The sequence below is a fragment of the Cnephaeus nilssonii genome (genome assembly GCF_951640355.1).
Source record: "Cnephaeus nilssonii genome assembly, chromosome: 7".
Taxonomy (NCBI): domain Eukaryota; kingdom Metazoa; phylum Chordata; class Mammalia; order Chiroptera; family Vespertilionidae; genus Cnephaeus; species Cnephaeus nilssonii.
Genome location: NC_137078.1, coordinates 87,322,342 through 87,342,171, shown reverse-complemented (window position 1 = coordinate 87,342,171; position 19,830 = coordinate 87,322,342). Strand labels below are relative to the sequence as shown.

At 47.9% G+C, this 19,830-nt stretch overlaps 1 protein-coding gene across 2 annotated transcripts in view; it reads left to right on the top strand.

Moving 5' to 3' along the window:
• Positions 1-16,664: 16,664 nt before the first annotated feature.
• Positions 16,665-19,830, top strand: part of RPS6KA1 (ribosomal protein S6 kinase A1) — a 40,548-nt gene continuing 37,382 nt past the window's right edge. Inside the window, exon 1 of one of the 2 annotated variants that reach the window (XM_079776062.1) lies at positions 16,665-16,883. In XM_079776062.1, coding sequence (XP_079632188.1) covers positions 16,821-16,883 — 63 coding nt within the window. In that variant the 5' untranslated portion in view covers positions 16,665-16,820. The remainder of the gene's footprint in view (positions 16,884-19,830) is intronic. The other variant, XM_079776061.1, reaches the window with a different exon arrangement.

The following is a 19,830-nucleotide window of genomic DNA, read 5'->3' as shown; positions in this document are numbered from 1 at the left end:
TCCTTCCAATCTTTTTGTTCTATGCAACAGGACAAAAATACTCACATGTAAATATTCATGGCTTTTCCTGCTTCCCAGACTTAGCTAAGGAGTCTGTAAGGAGAGCAGAGGGAGAGGAACAAACCTCAGCAAAAGGGTGCAGTGACTGGAGGAATTTCCTCCCAGTCCCACTCAGGAAAAGCTAATGCTTAGAGAGGGGAGGGGAGTGAGCTGGTAGTCTGGATGGTCAGGAATTGGAGGGAAAAGGAGTTTTGGGAGCTACTCTGATAGCGTGGAACTTTGAGGAAGAAAGAAGATTTAGGAGGATTTTGAAAGGATGTCTTGCTGTGAGGTATGCTGTGTAAAATCCCTCCAGGGACCTTGGTTTCCTGTCAGTGCTTTTTGGAGTTAGATCGATTTCTTTTGGGGGAAGAGGGAGCAAAAATAAGACCAGCTTTATTCGGGTTCGCATACATTTTGTATAATAGTTTTACTTTTACGAAAATGACAGCCCCTCTGCCCTTGCTCACGGAAACCTTCCCCCTAAGAAGACCTGCCTTTCCCCAGTCTTTCTCGGTTTCCTCCTTCCTCTAAGCTCCACCTCCTACCCCTCCTATTGGCCCCAGGTCTTTGCAAGTACAGCCCAAATTAGGACATGGTGATCTGGTAGGCCATATGAAGAGGGACTTTTGTTATCACCAGAATCTCTTTCATTACAAGAAACTCTCTGGTTTGTTGGTTTTCTAAATCTCTTGGTGTCAAGCTGAGAACTGTGCACCGGCTACCAATCCCAGGGGAGGTCTCTGAAACCTTCTAACCCATGACATCTTGTTATCTGAGTCACCAAGGAAAACACTGGTAGTCAAGCACTGGATGGAACAATACTCCAGCTATTTGCAACCTTTTTCATCTCATGGCACACAAAACCTAATTACTAAAATTCCGCGCCACACCAAAAAAATATATTTTTTGCAGATCTGACAAAAAACAAAAGGTATAGTTTTGCTTCGTTCATACCAGATGGCTATTGTTGTGTTGGCTCTTGTCATTTTTTAATTTGACAATCTAAGGGACAAGAGGTCAGAGCCTATGACTAAATAGTCAGGTCTTGCATGTTTTTAAAATTCTTGGGGCGCACTAGTTTGCCTGACACAGCACACGGGTTGAAAATCGCTGCTTTACTCACATAGAGAAGAGACAGAGCAAGATCAGCTTCAGGTCCAGCCAGTGTGCTCGGTGGTTGAGCATCGACCTATGAACCAGGAGGTCAGTGTTTTATTTCTAGTCGGGGCGTGCAGGAGGCAGCTGATCGATGATGCTCTCTCATCATGGATGTTTCTAGCCCGGTCTTCCTCTCCCTTCCTCTCTGAAATCAATAATATGTGTAAGATTAGCTTCTTGGGCGTTGGTTCCTCATGGCCAGCAGCTCTCTCCCAGTGGCTAACACAGAGCAATTTGCCGATGCTCACCTTTTTCCTGCCACAGTGGAAGGACCAACTTTGTCATCTCCCGGAGAATAAATATAGCATTGGGGTTGGCCAGATACTGTATGACTGACGCGCATGCTTTAAGCAGCAACAAAAGAATACCCATTGCACCTACAAAACAAGGAAAGATATTCCCACACACAGGTTGTATGGACTCTATCTTTTGGTTAGGGAGTGTTACAGCCCAGGGCCCACTCCTAGGCAGCAGAGTGAGTCGGCGGGGGTGGGGTGGGGGGTGGGGGTGGGTGGGCAGGGTCCAAGGACTGTTGACATGAAACTGCCCTTCTAGGCTAGCATGATTCTTGTTTCCCTCTCTGCTTTGGATACTAAAAAGCTTTGAACTTTTCCATTTCTTGATCTCTATTTTTCTCTTTGTTCCAATTTTCATAATTACTTTTACCCTTAGAAAATGTTTTATTATGGCCGAAACCGGTTTGGCTCAGTGGATAGAGCGTCGGCCTGCGGACTCAAGGGTCCCAGGTTCGATTCCGGTCAAGGGCATGTACCTTGGTTGCGGGCACACCCCCAGTAGGGGGTGTGCAAGAGGCAGCTGATCGATGTTTCTAACTCTCTATCCCTCTCTCTTCCTCTCTGTAAAAAATTAATAAAATATATTATAAAAAAAAAGAAAATGTTTTATTATGGAAAATTCCAAACATACATAAAAGTAGAGTGAATATAATCCATTGTCCTGTACCTGTCACCTATCTTCAATAAGTATCAACATATGCCAATCTTGTTTCATCTACCTCCCCAATTTTCCCTGTCTGGAGTATCATAATGCTAACCCCAAACATTATATCACTTCACCCAAATTATTTCATCATATATCTTTAACAGGGCTTTTTCCAACATAACTATCATGCCCAACAAAATTAACAGAGTTCCCAAAAGTCATTTAATACCTAGTTTATGTTCAAATTTCTTTAATAATTTGGTTCGTTTCAATCAGGATTCAAATAAGATTTACACATTTCATTCAGTTGATATGTCTTCAAATGCCTTTTAATCTGTAGCAGTTCCACTTTTCTTTCTTTATGCAGGCTATTTATTTGTAAAAGAAATCAAAGCACGTGTCTTGTAAAGGTTCCCATACCAGGAGATTGGGCTGACTGCTTTCTGATGGGGTAGTTTACTTGTTCTTCTGTCCCTTGTATTTCCAGTATACGGAAAGTTAGACCTAGAGGCTTGATTAGACTCCAGTGTAATATTTTTGGCAAGAATATCTTATAAGATTAGTGCTATGTATTTATTATACATGGAGGCATATAATATTTCATTGAAACATTTTTACTGAGTGATCCATGGGTTCAGGGCTCTTAGCCAGCTCTCTTCATTATAAAGTTCTCCTTTAACTTTTTATTGATTTTTAGCACCCACTAATGATCCATTATTTCTTTTTTTTATTTTATTGATTTTTTACAGAGGGGAAGGGAGAGGGATAGAGAGTTAGAAACATTGATGAGAGAGAAACATCAATCAGCTGCCTCCTGCACACCCCCTACTCAGAATGTGCCCACAACCAAGGTACATGCCCTTGACCGAAATCAAACCTGGGACCCTTCAGTCCGCAGGCCGATGCTCTATCCACTGAGCCAAACTGGTTAGGGCTAATCCATTATTTCAGTAGGTGTTACAAAAATGGTAATTTTCTAATTCTGTCACTTTTTGCATTCATTAGTTGGAATTCTATAAAAAAGAACTTTTCCTCATTCATTATTTTATTTTTCTGAAATAATTTATATAAGAAAGACAGGATAAATACTTGATTCCTCTTATGTATTTTTATAATTTTCCTGAACTCCTTTGTGAAACAAGGTGTTAAAAAGGGGAGGGGGAGCCGAAACCGGTTTGGCTCAGTGGATAGAGCGTCAGCCTGCAGACTCAAGGGTCCCAGGTTCAATTCCGGTCAAGGGCATGTACCTTGGTTTCGGGCACATCCCCAGTAGGGGGTGTGCAAGAGGCAGCTGATTGATGTTTCTCTCTCATCAATGTTTCTAACTCTCTATCTCTCTCCCTTCCCCTCTGTAAAAAATCAATAAAATATATATTTTTAAAAATAAAATAAAATAAAAAGGGGAGGGGGGGTGCCCTAACTGGTTTGGCTCAGTGGATAGAGCGTCGGCCTTCGGACTGAAGGGTCCCAGGTTCGATTCCAGTCAAGGGCATGTACCTTGGTTGCGGGCACATCCCCAGTAGGGGGTGTGCAGGAGGCAGCTGATCGATGTTTCTCTCTCATTGATGTTTCTAACTCTCTATCCCTCTCCCTTCCTCTATGTAAAAAAAAAATCAATAAAATATATTTAAAAAAAACAAAAGGGGAGGGCGGAAGGGGAGAGAGGCAGGCAGAGCAGTAGAATGGAAAGAGCACAGGTCCTGGATTCAGACAGAATCCTGACTCCATCACTTATTATTTGTGAGACCTTGGGCAATCCTTCTGGGCCTCAGTCTCTTTAATTGCAAATTGGGGAAATTGACCCCCAACTTGCCCAGAAGTTGAGTAGAATCATTTCCAGGCCTAGATCAAGCAGTTCCTTGTACAGGAAGTAAAATGTATTCATAGTAGGAAATTTAAAGGATGCAAGTAACACAAAAAAGGGACTTTATGCCTTGTAAAAAGCATCTAGTACATGCCTGGCATATAGTAGGTATTTTTTTGTTGTTATTAATCCTCACCCAAGGATATTTTTTCAATTACTTTTAGAGAGAGTGGAAGGGATGGGGAGAGACAGAGAGAGAGAAACACGGATGTGAGATATATCTATTGGTTGCCTCACGCATATACCTCAACAAAGGCCCAGCATCGAGCCTACAACTGAGGTATGTGCCTTTGACCAGAATCGAACCCGGGACCCTTCAGTCATTGGGCTCGCTCTAACCACTGAGCAAACTGGCTAGGACTGTAGGTGTTTTATAACTCCCGTTTGGCTCTCAGGCTGCCCTATGTCAGCATCCTCCTGGAGGAGTGCAGATTTCGCCAGGATGACTCCAGCCTCAGTCCAAGAAATCCCTAAGAAGAATGAGAGGGAGCGAGAGGGAGGGTACAGGAGGTGGATTCCTCTGGTCTCATGTCAAGAGCTTATGAACTGAAGTTAGACAGACCTGCCACAAACTTGCAGTGAGATCCTGGGAAAGTCACCTAACCTCCCGAGCTACAGTTTCTCACCTGCAGGATGGAGGTTGTCAAGACTAACCTGCCAGCCCTAGCTGGATAGACCATTGGGGTCCCGGGTTCAATTCTGGTCCAGGGCACGTACCTCGGTGGCAGGCTTGATCCTGGGCCCCGGTTGGGGCACCTGCGGGAGGCAACCAATCAATGTATTTCTCTCACATCAATATTTCTCTCTCTCTCTCCTCCTTTCTACTCTCTAAAATTCAATGGAAAAATATCCTCAGGTGAGGATTAACAAAAACAACAACAACAACAAGACTAACCTGCCAGAGTTGTTGGGAGGACCACATGGAGTTGTTGGGAGGACCACATGGAGTTGTTGGGAGGACCGCGTGAGATGTGGATCTAGAAATGCCCACCTCAGTGACAGCCCATGGGAGGCGCTCAGGAAATGGGAGTTAGCTTGATCTGAGTGAGAATTCACTTTCTGAGCTCCCATCAGCTGTAAAGTCACTCCCAATTGTCTCCTGTCACTTACGGGCTGTGTGAGGCCTGGCTTCGAGCCCAGCTCTGTCATAAAAGTGCTGCCCTAGCCGGTTCTGCTCAGTGGATAGAGCGTCGGCCTGCGAACTGAAAGGTCCTGGGTTCGATTCCGGTCAGTGGCACATGCCCGGGTTGTGGGCTCGATCCCTAGTGGGGGACTTGCAGGAGGCAGCCGATCCATGATTCTCTCTCATCATGGATATTTCTATCTCACTCTTCCTTCCTCTCTGAAGTCAATAAAAAAATATATTTTTTAAAATAGTGCTATTGAGTAGGGTAAGCCTCTTCCTCCCTGAGACTTGGATTCCTCCGTCTGTGAAATGGTCAGATTAGGGGTCCAAATCCAGATGCCCCCCGGAGGAGCCAGGTAACAAGTGAGTGAAATGGGTGAGGAGCTGAGACAGGAGGGGGGTGGGGATATGATGAGCACGCCTTATCTAAGAGAGGCTGCCACTCCATTGCAAAACAGGAATGCGAGCCTAGGCGTAATGGCAAGTTACATGAAATATTTAGTGACCTGTACGGACCAAACAAAATAAATGTAAAGCAGGGCTAAGAGCATGGGCACTAAAGTAGGAGTTCATGTGCCAGCTCTACCACTTAATAACTGTGTCCTTGAACAAATCATTTAGCCTCTCTGCACCTCACTTTTCTTATCTGTAAAATGGGAGTAATTATTGTACCTACTTCATAGTGTTGTTGTGAGGATTAAATGAGCAAGGATGGGACTAGGGTGAGAGGTTAATAGAGTGAGGTTAATGAGGGTGCATTTGGGTGCAAAACTTAAGAGGGCACCAAAAAAATCTCAACATTCAAGATAATTAACATTTTCATGTAATATTTTATTTTTTCATGTAATATTTTAAAAAGTGAAAAGTAATAAAATAAAATAAAAAAAGTGGTTCTTGCCCTAACCGGTTTGGCTCAGTGGATAGAGCGTCGGCCTGTGGACTGAAGGATCTCAGGTTCGATTCCAGTCAAGGGCATGTACCTGGGTTGCAGGCACATCCCCAGTAGGAGGTGTGCAGGAGGCAGCTGATCGATGTTTCTCTCTCATTGATGTTTCTAACTCTCTATCTCTCTCCCTTCCTCTCTGTAAAAAATCAATAAAAAATAAATGATTAAAAAAAAAAAAAGGTGGTTCTTTCTTTTGGAAGCCTTACCTTTCCCCTTCTGGCCCCCACCACCTCCCCATCCCACACATTACCTTTGCCTTTCTCTCTAAACTCCAAGGGCCCTTCTTTTGCTTCTGTAACCTGTTTCCTGAGCCTATGCAGCCCAATTGGCTAACTTCTACTACCTCTGTCACTTTCTAAATAAACTTCCTCTTATAATTTGAAAAAAAAAGTTATGCATAAGAAATATCCATGATGAACAAAAAATATCAACATTCTGAAGAAAGACAAAATCTGACCTTACACTGACGTGGCCTAACAACTTCACGCTAGTCCTGGCCCTGTGGAATTCTGTCTCTATATATTTTTAAAATATATTTTATTGATATATGAAATATTTTAAAATGAGATGATACACAAGGAGAACCCCATCCCACCTCCAGGCTCAGAGGTTCAAGGATAAGAGGGAGAAAGCATTTGATTTTGTTCACTGTCATATCCCCAGCACCTACAATGGTGCCTCACACATGGTGGGATCTTAATATCTGTTGAATGAAGAAAAAAAGAGAGAGAGATGAAACATGCTGAACCTTAGAACAGTGCCTGACACCAAGTAGGTGCTAATAAAATAACAATAATTATGAGTGAGAAGATGATGGCATTGGGTCCTATTCTGTCTTCAGGCCAATGGCAAACCTAGTGTATTTGACACACAGAACAGATCATTTTTTAATGATCCCAACATGACAGAATTATCTTCAATAATAATCATGAAATAAAACAAAATAAAAATAATGGCCCTGGCCAGGTGGCTTAGTTGATTGGAGTGTTGTCCTGTATACCTAAAGATTACAGATTTGATCCCAGCTTTTGGTGCATATGAGAGGCAACCGATCAATGTTTCTTTCTCACATCAATGTTTCTCTCTCTCTCTCCCTTCCTCCCTCTCTAAAATAAATAATTAAAAAAAAATCCTCAGGGGGGGGGTTTTTAAAAAAAATGGTCAGAGAAAAATACATTAAAAATTTTCTTTTATTGAATGTCACATAAATACTCCTTCATATATACACTTCCTATATATATATTTAGACCAATAATTTTTTTTAAATTTTTATTGTTTTATTTTTATTTATTTTTTATAAATATATATTTTTTATTGATTTCAAGAGGAAGGGAGAAGGAGAGATAGAAACGTGAATGATGAGAGAGAATCATTGATTGGCTGTCTCCTGCACGCCCCCTACTGGGGATCGAGCCTGCAACCAAGGCGTGTGCCCTTGACCAGAAACGAACCTGGGACCCTTCAGTCCGCAGGCTGATGCTCTATCCACTGAGCCAAACCGGCCAGGGCTGTTTATTGATTTTTTAGAGAGAAAGAGAGAAACATCAATTTGTTGTTCCACTTATTTATGCATTCATTGTTTGTTGGTGTATGTGCCCTAACTGGGAATTGAACCCACAATGTTGGGATGATGCTCTAACCAACTGAGCTACCCAACTAGGGCTCCAATAAAATGTTTTAAGTAAAATAAAAATTACAGTATAAAGGGGGGGAAAATAGACTAATACTTTTTACATTTTTAAAAAATATATTTTATTGATTTTTTATAGAGAGGAAGGGAAAGGGATAGAGAGTTAGAAACATCGATCAGCTGCCTCCTGCACACCCCCTACTGGGGATGTGCCCACAACCAAGGTACATGCCCTTGACTGGAATTGAACCTGGGACCCTTGAGTCTGCAGGCCGATGCTCTATCCACTGAGCCAAACCAGTTAGGGCTACTTTTTTTTTTTTTTACAAAAAGGAACACACACACACACACACACACACACACACACACACACACACACAGAAACATTTCCAAAAGAAGCAACTTGACAAGGTCCAGAGAATGATTTGCAGAGAACAAGAGAACTGCAGTAACTCAAGTTTTGTTCCTTTGTTTTACAATCACTGGGCTATCATTGTTGTTTTCAGATCTGCTATGTAACTGCAGGAATATGGGGACATGAACACTCCCGAAGAGAGCTTAATGATTCTGACCTGCTGTGAACTCTCCAACTGAAGGCATATATTGGGGCCAATTGTGTAACTGCAGGTTCTCCAAATTAGCTTCCATTTAGAATATATTATTTATTAAAGGTTAGGTGATAAAAATGTCCTCATTTGAAGCTTACATATCCTATCCTATATAATCTGTAATAATAAAAGCCTAATATGCTAATTAGACCGGATGTCCTTCCAGATGAAGCCAGGGCTATGAGGGAAGCCCGGGTCCCAGGTGCCAGAGGGAAGCCGGTGCCAGCAGCCAGGGGAAGGAAGGCCTACTCTTGCATGAATTTTGTGCATCGGCCTCTAGTCCTATATAATAAAGAGCTAACATGCTAATTAGATTGGACGGCAGAACGACCTTCCGGAATAATCTGCCAGAACGACCAGTGGGCAAGGGGGTGGGGCCAGCGAGCCTGCGCTGCCAGGCCAGCCATGGTGGTCCTGGTGCCCCCCCCTTCCACAGAGGTAGCGGGAGAGGGGGCTGTGTGGCCCCAGATCCCTGGGGAGTGGGCCTAAGCTGGCAGGTGGACATCCCCCAAGGGGTCCTGGACTGCAAGAGGGTGCAGGCCGGGCTAAGGGACCACCCCGAGTGCACAAATTTTTGTGCACTGGGCCTCTAGTATATTATATTCATAAAACTCACAATAATTCCAGCAATTATTTAGAAGTTAGACCAACAGAAAGATCTCTTTAAGAGGATTTTATCACCCACCTTGTTTAGAATTGCCAGAGCACGGTGAAAATAAAAAGCAGACCCACCCAGTTTCATTAATGTTTTTAAATTCTCTACAGACAATGCAGGCCTTATTTCTTGCACATGGAGGATTTGCCACCCTTATCTGATTCACCTCTGCCTCAGGCCACCAGTTTTCTTCTATCTCTGGCTAAGAAAGTCCCAAAGGCCTTTCCAAAGCTGACATTCCTTTACTTTTTATCCTGGCTCTGCAAGCTATTTCAAGGGGTGTGATTCTGGGTAAACCAGGTCATTTCTCTAAGTCTCAGTTTCCTCATCTGTGAAATGGGAACAACAAACCCAACCCATGCCTTACCCCTTTAAGAGCTCCAGGAGGTAGCACAGAAGAAAACTTTTTATAAAGGAGCCGCACAGGTGGCAGGTAAACAGGTGGCAGGCCTTGATGACAAAGGTGATGATAATATTCCTTTGAACAGCATACAGGAGTCATTCCCGGATCAAGGATCTGGGAGACGGGAAGGGGAATCCAGTGGGTGCTGGAATTTGCAAGTCACTGAGTGTGACTTTTTCCTTCTAGGAAAAAGGCTAGATCCTCTTGATTTGGAGGCAGGGGGCTGATCACAATGCCCCAGCTCCTCTGCTGCTGTACTTTAGCCCACCTGGATGGAGCACTTCCTTTCCAAGGCAGGGTGGCTCAGGCAGAAGCAGGCTGTGAGGAAATGCTGATGCCAGCTGGCACTTGTCCTCAGAAGCACCCTGAAATGCACTTATCTGCTTGTTTACTGTCTCCCCAAAGAGAATGTGGGTTCCTAGAGCAGGGGTTGACAAGTTTTTTTTTCCCTAAAGAGCCAGCTAGTAAACACTTTAGGCTTTCCAGACCATATGGTCTCTGTTGCTACTACTCAACTCGGCTGTTGTAGTGTGAAAGCAGCCCTAGACCATACGTAAACGGAGCATGGCTGTGTTCCAATAAAACTTTATTTATGGATACTGAAATTTGAATTTCATATAATTTGCACATCATGAAATAGTCTTCTTTTGATCCCCCCCCCACCAATCATTTAAAGATGTAAAAACCATTCTTAACTCACAGGCATACAAAAATAATAGCCCAGATTTGGCCCAGAGGCCACAGTTCACAACCCCCGGCCCCCAATCCTAGAGAACAGGAACCCTCTCCGTCTACTCCTCTGCTGTATGCCCAGTGCCCAGAATAGTGCCTGGCACATAGCCAGTGTGTATTGATGACCAGCTGCTTCCTCTTCTGTCCCTCTACCTGCAGTTCCATTCCCTTCTCTGGCTGCTGCTGTACCCACCTCTATGGCCACCTCCCATCCTCCCTAACCAGTAGCAACAAGCTTCTGCCTCACCCCCAGGCTCCAGGTCAGTTCTCCAGCAGCCCTGGGACCGTCCCACCGGTGTGCTCCCGTTCCTCCTCACTGCTTCATCTTTGGCTCATTCTTTACCAGCCTCGTGACCACAGTCATGGGAGTTCTTCAAGCTGAAGCCTTCTCACATCGTCATCTCCCAACAATGGAGACCCTTCCCAGTGAACTCTACAAGCCCCAGTCTCCAGCCCTCCCCATCCTTTGCAGAGGGAAGAATTTGGAGGGGAGGGAGAGAGCCTATGATTGTTACCTACCATTTCTATTGAGTACCTACCATGTGCCAGATCCCACACAGATATTTTATTGCCCAATCTCACTTAAGGCAGCCGGTCCTCCATATCCATGGGTTCTGTATCAGTGGACTCAACCAACTGTGGATCGAAAACATTTGGGAAGGGGGGAGCCAGCTTGCTCAGTGGTTAGAGCGTCAGCCTGAGTACTGAAGGGTTGTGGGTTTGATTCTGGTCAAGGGCACATACCTCGGTTGCAGGCTCAATCCACAGCCCTGGTCATGTTTCTCTCTCGGTCTCTCCCCCTCCCTTCCACTCTCTCTAAAAATCAATGGAAAAAATATCCTTGGGTAAGGATTAACAAATACAAACAAACAAAAAAAATATTTTGGGGGAAATGTTACATTGTTGCTGAGTGTACCATGTAGTTAGGCCTACCAATGGTTGCATCTGTACTGAATTCCTAAACAATACCGTATGACAACTATTTATATTGTATTAGGTATTATAAGTAATCTAGAAATTAGTTAATTAAAGTATACAGGAGGATGTAGGTATATGCAAACACTACTCTATCCTACCTAATAATAGACAAATATGCAAATTGACCGTACCTTCGCTATGCCCACGATTGGCCAGGAGGCGCGGGGGGGCGGGACTCGGGGTGGCCGGGGTGGCCGATTGGGCCGGCGGGACGCTGAGCTTGCGTCGCCAGCGGCGGCTCGAGCTCAGCGTCTGCGCCGTGGCTGTGCTGCGGCACAGAAGGGGCCTCTGGGGCAGCGAGCTCACATCCCACCGCGGACCATCAAAAGCGGGGGAGCTGGGTACCTGTCCGCTCAGGCACCAGGCCTTTCAGAAGCCTTCGCCGCGCCGGAGGCTTTTGAAAGGCCTGGTGCACCAGCGGACAGATACCCAGCTCCCCTGCGATTGAAAGCAAAAGCGTGGGAGCTGGGTGCCTGCCTGTCCGCTCAGGCACCAGGCCTTTCAGAAGCCTTCGCCGCGCCGGAGGCTTCTGAAAGGCCTGGTGTACCAGCGGACAGGCACCCAGCTCCCCCCGTGATCAAAAGCGAAAGCGTGTAGGGGACCCTACACGTGCATGATTCAATCTTGCACTGGGCCTCTAGTTTTATATAAGGGACTTGAGAAGCTGCAGATTTTGGTATCTGTGGGGGTCCTAGAACCAATCCTCTGCAGATACTAAGAAATGACTGTACTCAAAACCATCCCTACTTTACAGATTCTCGGAGAGACTAACTAAAATGCTCAGAGTCACACAGCTAGGAAGTGGCAGAGCCAGAATTAGAGCCCAGGTTGGTGTGGTTCCATTCACAAGTATATGCTGTGGGCTTGAAATATGTCAGATGTATCCAGGAATACAGCAGTAAACAAAATATGTAAGTCCTGTTTCATGGAACTTGGTTCTAGTGGGAGGAACAAACAATAAACAGGTAAATAGATGATATGATTGCTGGTAAAGAGGCTTGCCATGAAAAGAAGATAACACAGGTAATACCATTACTGGGGAACCATTTTAGATAGGGCCGGTCCTTTCTCAAGAGGTGTGAATTTGAGCAGAAGTGAATGGTGAGAGAGTGAGCGCTCATGAGAGTTGGAGAAAAGGATGTTCCAGGTGGAGGGCACAGCAGGAGCAAAAGCCTGAGGTGAGAGGGACCTGGCATGTCAATGAGCTGCAAGAATGCCTGCTGGCCCAGGGCAGTGAGTGAGTGGTAGGAGAGGAGATGCCAGAAGGAGCAGGGGACCAGGTCCTGTGGGCTTTGCAGGCTGGCAAAGATTTTGGCTTTTGTTTGAAGTGTGATGGGGGAGCCACAGGAGGGTTTCAACCAAGGGAGTGCTGTCACCTCCATCCCTCAGACCTGGATGAGGCAAACAAGAGACTCCACCCCCTCACCTTTTCATCACTACGGACTGTCTGTAAACTGAGTACCCCGGCACCCCCTTCTGGGCTCCCCTGGCAGTGAAGTGATTGAGTCTGAGACAATTGGGTTCCCATCCCAGCTGCAATACTCACTAGCTGTCTAATCACAGGCAATCCCACCCATCTTGGAGCCTCAGTTTTCTCATTTGGAAAATGGGAACAATAATTTGTCTCATGATATTGTTGGGATGATTTGCTGAGCTCTTGCTTGTAAAACAGTCAGCCCGAGGCAGGTCACATAATTCTCTCTCAATAAGCCCTCATAGTTGGTGATGATGATTATTATTTAAGTACTTAGCCAAGTTTTGGCACTTTGTAATTACTTGTGAAAGGTAACTACCATTATGATTATTCCCCTCATCCTGTTCCACCTGCTGTCAGGAGACACATGTGCCAAGACCCTCCTCTACATGAAAGATCAAGAAAGAATAGCCCGTTTGGCTCAGTGGATAGAGCATATTGGCCTGCAGATTGAAGGGTCCTGGGTTCGACTCTGGTCAAGGGCACATGCCAGGGTTGCGGGCTTGATCCCCAGGAGGGGCATGCAGGAGGCAGCCGATCAGTGATTTTCTCTCATCATTGATGTTTCTATCTCTCTCCCTTTCCCTCCCTCTCTGAAATCAATAAAAATACATTTAAAGACAGACCCTTTCCCTAGGAACTTGTGCTCTAGAACATTATAGTAAGCACATGCCCAGACTGCAGTAGAGGGACCCAAAACCCAGCCCTTAGCCACTGTGAGTACATCCCCCCACTCTGTGCCAGAATGACGTCTTCAACAGGATACAGAATAATAATCTCATTTGTGTCCAGCAAAGCCCTTTTACACTCATGAGTCACTCATTTAACAAACACCTCAAGTGACTGCCCAGAACAGCCCATTCTAACCCCATTATTAATAATAATACTAGCTAGAATTTGTCAACTACTCAGTGTAGTATTTCAGAACATGGGGTTAAATTGCCTGGGTCTGAGGCCTAGATTTACAATTCCGTGGCTAGGTGATGTTGGACATTTCACTTAGCTTTTTTGAGTACCTACTATGTGCCAGGTGTCTGGAAAACAATGAAGAGCCAAGAAAACATGACTGCTGCCCTCTCAGAACTTACTGTCTAATTAAAGAGCCAGATGTTAATCAAATCACATAAACACACATAAAAGTACAATCTTAAGAAATGCTAAAGAGAAGTATCCATTGCTATGAATGTATATAACAGGGAGGTAAGGGAAGAAGTAATTGTGGAGATAAGCTGGCCTGAGGAAGAGGGGAGACAGTTTCAAGTACAAGGAACAGCATGTGCAAAGGCCCTGTGGTTGTAGCCTAGAAAGAAATAGAGAAAACTGTGAGTTCAGACTTCAGGATCAGCACATTGCAAACTGTGGTTTGGTTTCTATCGCTCTCTATTGAGTGACTGCTATCTCTACAACACTTACGGGCAAGCTGACCTGCCCAAGCTCCTCAGGCAGGGCCCAGGTGTGCTCTGGACCTCCTTTTCCAGCATGACCCACTGTCTTTCCAATACCCTTGGGAAAGGAGACACAGGAAGTAAAACATTCATAAGAAAGTACTATCACTACTCAGTCCTTAAATTGAGATGATAGAAAATCCTGTCCTGGCCGAAAACGGTTTGGCTCAGTGATTAGAGCGTCGGCCTGCGGACTCAAGGGTTCCAGGTTCGATTCCGGTCAGGGGCATGTACCTTGGTTGCGGGCACATCCCCAGTGGGGGGTGTGCAAGAGGCAGCTGATTGATGTTCCTCTCTCATCGATGTTTCTAACTCTCTATCCCTCTCTCTTCCTCTCTGTAAAAAATCAATAAAATATATTTAAAAAAAAAGAAAATCCTGTCCTGTGAGAAGGGGAAGAGAGGGCTAGGGACCCCAGGAAAGGGCCAGAGTAAAGGCAAAATCACTCCTGCTTTCCCCTCACTTACTCCACTCCCACCCATCCACCCCATCTCCCTAGCAGTCATTTGCCCTCAATCTCTGGGTCTCAGTGTCTCTTCCTAAATCTAATTTCAATGTGGCTTGTAGCCAGATATTTGGCATCTGTCTGCAATCTGTTCTGAGCCCTGAGTAGGATTACTAGATTCAGCGAATCGAAACAGAACACCCTGAGTGAAGTAGAGAACAAAGTTTGGGCCCGGGTTGTCTTTCAGCTCTGCCATTTTCCAGCTGTGTAACCTCGAAGGTCCTCAGAGAATGAGATGATTGACTTCTCTGCTGTTCCTTCTTCTGTACACTGGAGATAATAACAGGGCCAACCTCATAGTGTTGTGAGCATTAAGTGAGGTTATACAGGTAAAGTAACAGTGCCTCGCCCATAGTAAATGCTATGTTAGTGTTAGCTTTAATTATTTAATCACACCAGACTGAATGTAAACTCCATGAAAGCAGGGGCTTTGTTTTGTTTATTGCTATATCGTCAGCATCTAGAAGTGGGCCTGGTTTACAATACATGCTCAGGAAGAGGGCCTGGCATGTAATATGTAGCCATTAATCTTTATTGAATTAAAATGAATTTAGTCCTTAGCATATTCCTGAACGTTTGGGATTATAATTTCCCTTTTACAGATAAGGAAACAGGTTTAGAGACATAAAACAAGTTTCCCAATGTTAAGGAGGTAGCAGACCTGGGATTCAAATCCAGATTTGTTGGGTTCCTAAAGCTTTTTTGCTAAAAACTCAATTCACTTCAACAGCTACCCTGGGAACAAGGAATAAGGGGAGCTCTGGATTTAGGAGAAATTCTCATCCACTTTGATTTTTGAAAATCTTAAACTGTTCTTGACTTGCTGTGTAATTTTGGGCAAGTCATTTCATCTTTCTGAGGCTGTCAACTAGGTGGTGGAGAGGATTCAAGGAAATCACACGTTGGTGGAGGCTAGTTCACAGAAAGCTTTTATTTTTTAGAAGGTTTGAAGGCTTTTTAAAAAAGATCTTTTAAGTTGATTTTTAGAGAGTGAGGGAGAAGGACAAGGGGAGAAGAAGAGGGAGAGAAACATCAATGTGAGAGCGAAACATCAATTGGCTGCTGGCAACCCAGGCATGTGCCCTGATCTGAATCAAACCTGAAACCTTTTGGTGTACAGTATGTATGATGGATGCCCAACCAATTGAGCCACACCAGCCAGGGCCACAGAAGGCTTTTGACAAACAATCCTTTCCATCCCCCAGCCTTAGAACAGTTTTGCAAGTAAATGGCCATTCTTCCCCACCCATGAACCTGCAAGCTCATCCCTCCACTAGCCCATGTGAATAATTCTCACCACACCTGGACCCCTAACACTTCTTTAGATGGAGGCTGAATCTCTCCAGGGGAATCCTCCCTGGCTTTTACTCCAAGTGCAGCCCAAGTGTCGGTCCAGGTCCATCCTGGAAGCCTGGTCCGTGTCCTCAGAGGGGGAGCGACTCCAAACCAGCCCAGATCTGGGCCTACAGCTGGAGAGATTCTGGGAAGGCTGGGCTTGAAATGAGCCCTCCCCCCCCCCCCCCCCCCCTCCAGTACAGGTTGCAAAAAATGTGTATTAAGAAATCACTCTGGGGGCACTGTGGGTTCTGATGGTGGTGACGGTGTTGGAACTTACCTGGAGTTGGATCGCTGAGATCCCCAGGGGATCCAATGTTGACTTCCGGAAGGGGATCCCTAGGGCCTCCTGAGGGGGGTGGGAGAGTTCATGGGACTTGGGCCCAGGCTCCTTTCCAGCTTCTGCCAGGGTCAGGCCCCGGGCTTTCTGTGTGCGTGTGCGTGTGCGTGGGGGGCGGTGTGGGTGGGAAACCGGAGGGAATCCCCTGTAAGGTGAAGGAACATAGAGATTCTGAACAAGGTGAGTGGGCAGATGGCCGTGGACCTGGCGGGGCCAGAGCGGGGTGCGGGAGGGAGGCTTGTGGGGGGTTAGGGAGGTGGGACAAGGTTCGGGAGGGAGGAGCCAGGGAGGCTTTTTCTAGGCGGAGCGGAGCGCCGGGCAGGGGCTCGCGGTGGAGGCGGGGCCAGCGCGCCCGCACGGCCGGGGCGGGGGTCCGCGCCGGGAATGCCGCCAGCAGGGGCGGGGCTTCTTCGGCCCCGCCCCTCGCGCAGGTAGCCAATGGACGCGGCGGCGCCGGGTGACGGAGGGAGCCGAAGTGCGAGTGCCGCGGCGGCGGCGGCGCGGGCGGCCCTGCCGGAGCGCGAGGGTCTCGGAGCGGGGGCGCGGGGGCGCGGGGGCTCGGAGTCGGGGACCCCGGACCCCGGAGGCGGCGCGGCCAGGGCCGCCGGAGGAGCGCGAACGGCCCGGCGGCGGCGCGATGCCGCTCGCTCAGCTCAAGGAGCCCTGGCCGCTCATGGAGCTGGTGCCGCTGGACCCGGAGGTGAGTGAGCCGGGTGGGGAACCGGCGCCGGCGGCCGACGATCCCGGGTCCCCGCAGAGGCGGGGCAGCTCGTGGTGCTTCTGCAGTGTGGCGGGTGCCCGCGAGGGCGCGAGTGCCCTCCGATCTCTTGCCCCTTCTTCGGCTCCACCCCCTCTGCCTCGGGTGTGTGTAAGGGAAGGACAGTTCCGCCGAGCGCCGGAGAGGGGATCCGGTGGGCGCCGAGCCCTGGCCTCCCTCACGCCGCACACCTAGGACCCGTGCCGGGAGCTGTCGGGGCTTCCTCCATTAGCGCAGACGGGCAGGGCCGGGGTGCCTGATGTCCGGGATTCTGTGAGACAAGGATCATGCCCCCCTCCACCCCCCACTTCTCCTTGACGTCTCCCAGGGCCCTACCCCTCCCCGCTTCTCCGCTGCGGACCCTGGAAGGATTGTCCCTCTTGTCTCTTGGCAGTTATGGGATGTGAGGTGACACCGCTGGTCTGGGACTGAAACTCTTGGTTTTCTCTGCCCCGAGGCTAGGGCCAGAGGCCAGCTGTGTCCCCTGCCCCAGATTGTGGAGAAGCGAGTGGAAAAAGCTCTTCGACCTTGTGAAGATTATTCCTGGAGAGGGGGAGGACCTTGGTGCCTGCTACCCTCTGGTGCCCCCTCCCATGGGCAGGGCCCCTGGGCCCCTGGATAGTTTGGCCTCTGCCAGCCTAGCCTCTCCCAGAAGCAGCTCCTGCCCTGCCCTAAGCATGCAGGAGGCCAGCTCTTCCTGTGCCCTTTGACCCCAGGGTCAAGGTCAAGCCCCTGAACCAACAGGTCAAGAAAATTTTCTCTGCAGCCTCAAGTTGGGATGGAGGCAGGTGATACTCCCTTTCCGAAGGAGATGGGGGAGATGTGTAGGGCGGGTGAGAAGACCCCACTGAGCCTGGGAGCCAAGGCGATTTCCCCTGCCTAGGTTCCCTTCTCTGCCCTCTCTAACCTGGGACAACCACCAAGGGCCCTGTCTCTCATTCAAGGTGTGCTGCCCCTTTAAAGGGATGGTCATGGCTGACACTGGCTGTTGGAGGGTGGGTGAGGCATGATTAGGTAAGCAACCTGAAGGCGCAATTTGGAGTAAATTGCTCTGGGATCCCTGCCACAGGGTTTTTACAGGCCCTGCATGCTCTTGGAAGTTCTCTCTTGCTGACTCACCTTACACTGCCCTCTGCATCCCCTATTACTCCTGCCCCACTATCCCCAGGCCTGGGTCACTAGGGTCTGGGGAGGGCGCTCTGAGGTGGATTCCTTTGCCTTGGCATACCCCTGTGACCGAGGCCTCTCTAGAGGTAGGTAGATTGGGAGAGGCCAGGGAGGAACTTAACCCAAGGACTTACCTTGGAGATAGGGAGGGCAGACACCTAGGAGCCTGATTCCCAGCCCAGGGCACAACTTCCTGCTTCCCTTAGGGAATCCTGGGGCAGGGGCCAGCTTCATCAGGGGGCCAGGTTTTTAATAGGAAACAACTCCGTTTTGAATACTACTGCATTTGAACCCTGTGAAAGGAGAAGACTGGCTTAGTTCCTAGGATTGGGGCAGGAGGTGGGTGGGGGGTGGGGAAATGATTTCTCCAGGAGCTTTACCTTGGAAATGCTGTGTGACTCTCAGTCAGTCCTTAGCCTCTCTGGGCCTCTGTTTCTTCAGTGGCCAGGGCTGGGTTTTTGCTTCTGCTTCCTGGGTGCAGAGCCCTGGGTACTGCTGCCCATTCTCCCCCTCCCCCACTCCATGGAGGTGCCAGGCAGCTGGATGTTATTGTTTGGGTAACAGGAGCCATGGGGCAGCCAGGGCATGGGTTGGGCTGTTCTCACTGGAGAACAGGGCCTCGCTGTTCTTAGCCCAGGTGACATGTAAGCGATACAGCAGCCTGACCTGCAGGTATAGGCACTGCCTCTGGCTCCTGGACGGGAAGGAGATAGACAAGGGGCTGGCGGGATTTGGTAGAGGCCTGGGATCTGGACTGCCCTGCCCTCCCCATGACGCCGCTGAAAATGGGCTGCTGGGAGGCAGGGCCTGGCTCAGGGTGTGGCCCAGGTGGAGCAAACTCATTGGAAGTGTGGGCGAGGATTCTGCCTGGGCCTTCCTTGACTTTGCTGAAGGAAGTAACCTTGTCCCCAGGCCCAGCCCTGCCGGCTACAGAGCTTTACTGTGTGCCGCCCACCCTGCTTCATAATTAATTCTCATATTTAAATAATTCTCAGAACAACTTCTCAAGGTCGGGAATATAACCCCCATTTTCATATGAGACAACTGAACTCAGAAAGATCGGGCCTATGAATTAATGTCAGAGTTAGTATTGGAACCCAGGTCTCTCAAGTGTGGGGAGGCTCAAGGATGGGGAAGGGTTGGGATCAAACTGGCCCAGGTGGATGGTACTCCGCGAGAGGCTCCGGATGCTGGCAGGCTCTCCTCCTCCTGAAAAGCCCCTGTCCAGCCTTTGCCGAGGAGAGACTGTGCCAGCCAGCCCTGGCACCTGGCCCCCAGCCTCCAGCTCGTGCAGGGCTGCCAATGCTGGGCTCTGAACCCAGCTCCTGGGGCTGCTTCCTGCCTGCGGGACACGTGCTGTCTTTGTCCATCTGCTGCCTGGCCTCTCCAGACGCTGCCCTGGGCCCTTCTTCCCAAACAGAGCTGCTTGAGCGGGAAGGAAGAATGCCTGTTAGAGCCTCCCTCTGACTTCTTGGGAAGGGGTACAATGGTTGGGGGCCCTGGACAACTGTCCCCATGAACAGTGCTCTTTGAGAAAGAGGGAGGAGGGTGGATCTCCATCCTCTTAAGAAGCTGAAGGGCCCTTCCTATATCGGACTTTTTTTTTTTTTTTTAATCTTCACCGCAGTATATGTTTTGTTTTTTTAAAAATATATTTTATTGATTTTTTTACAGAGAGGAAGGGAGAGGGATAGAGAGTCAGAAACATTGATGGGAGAGAAAC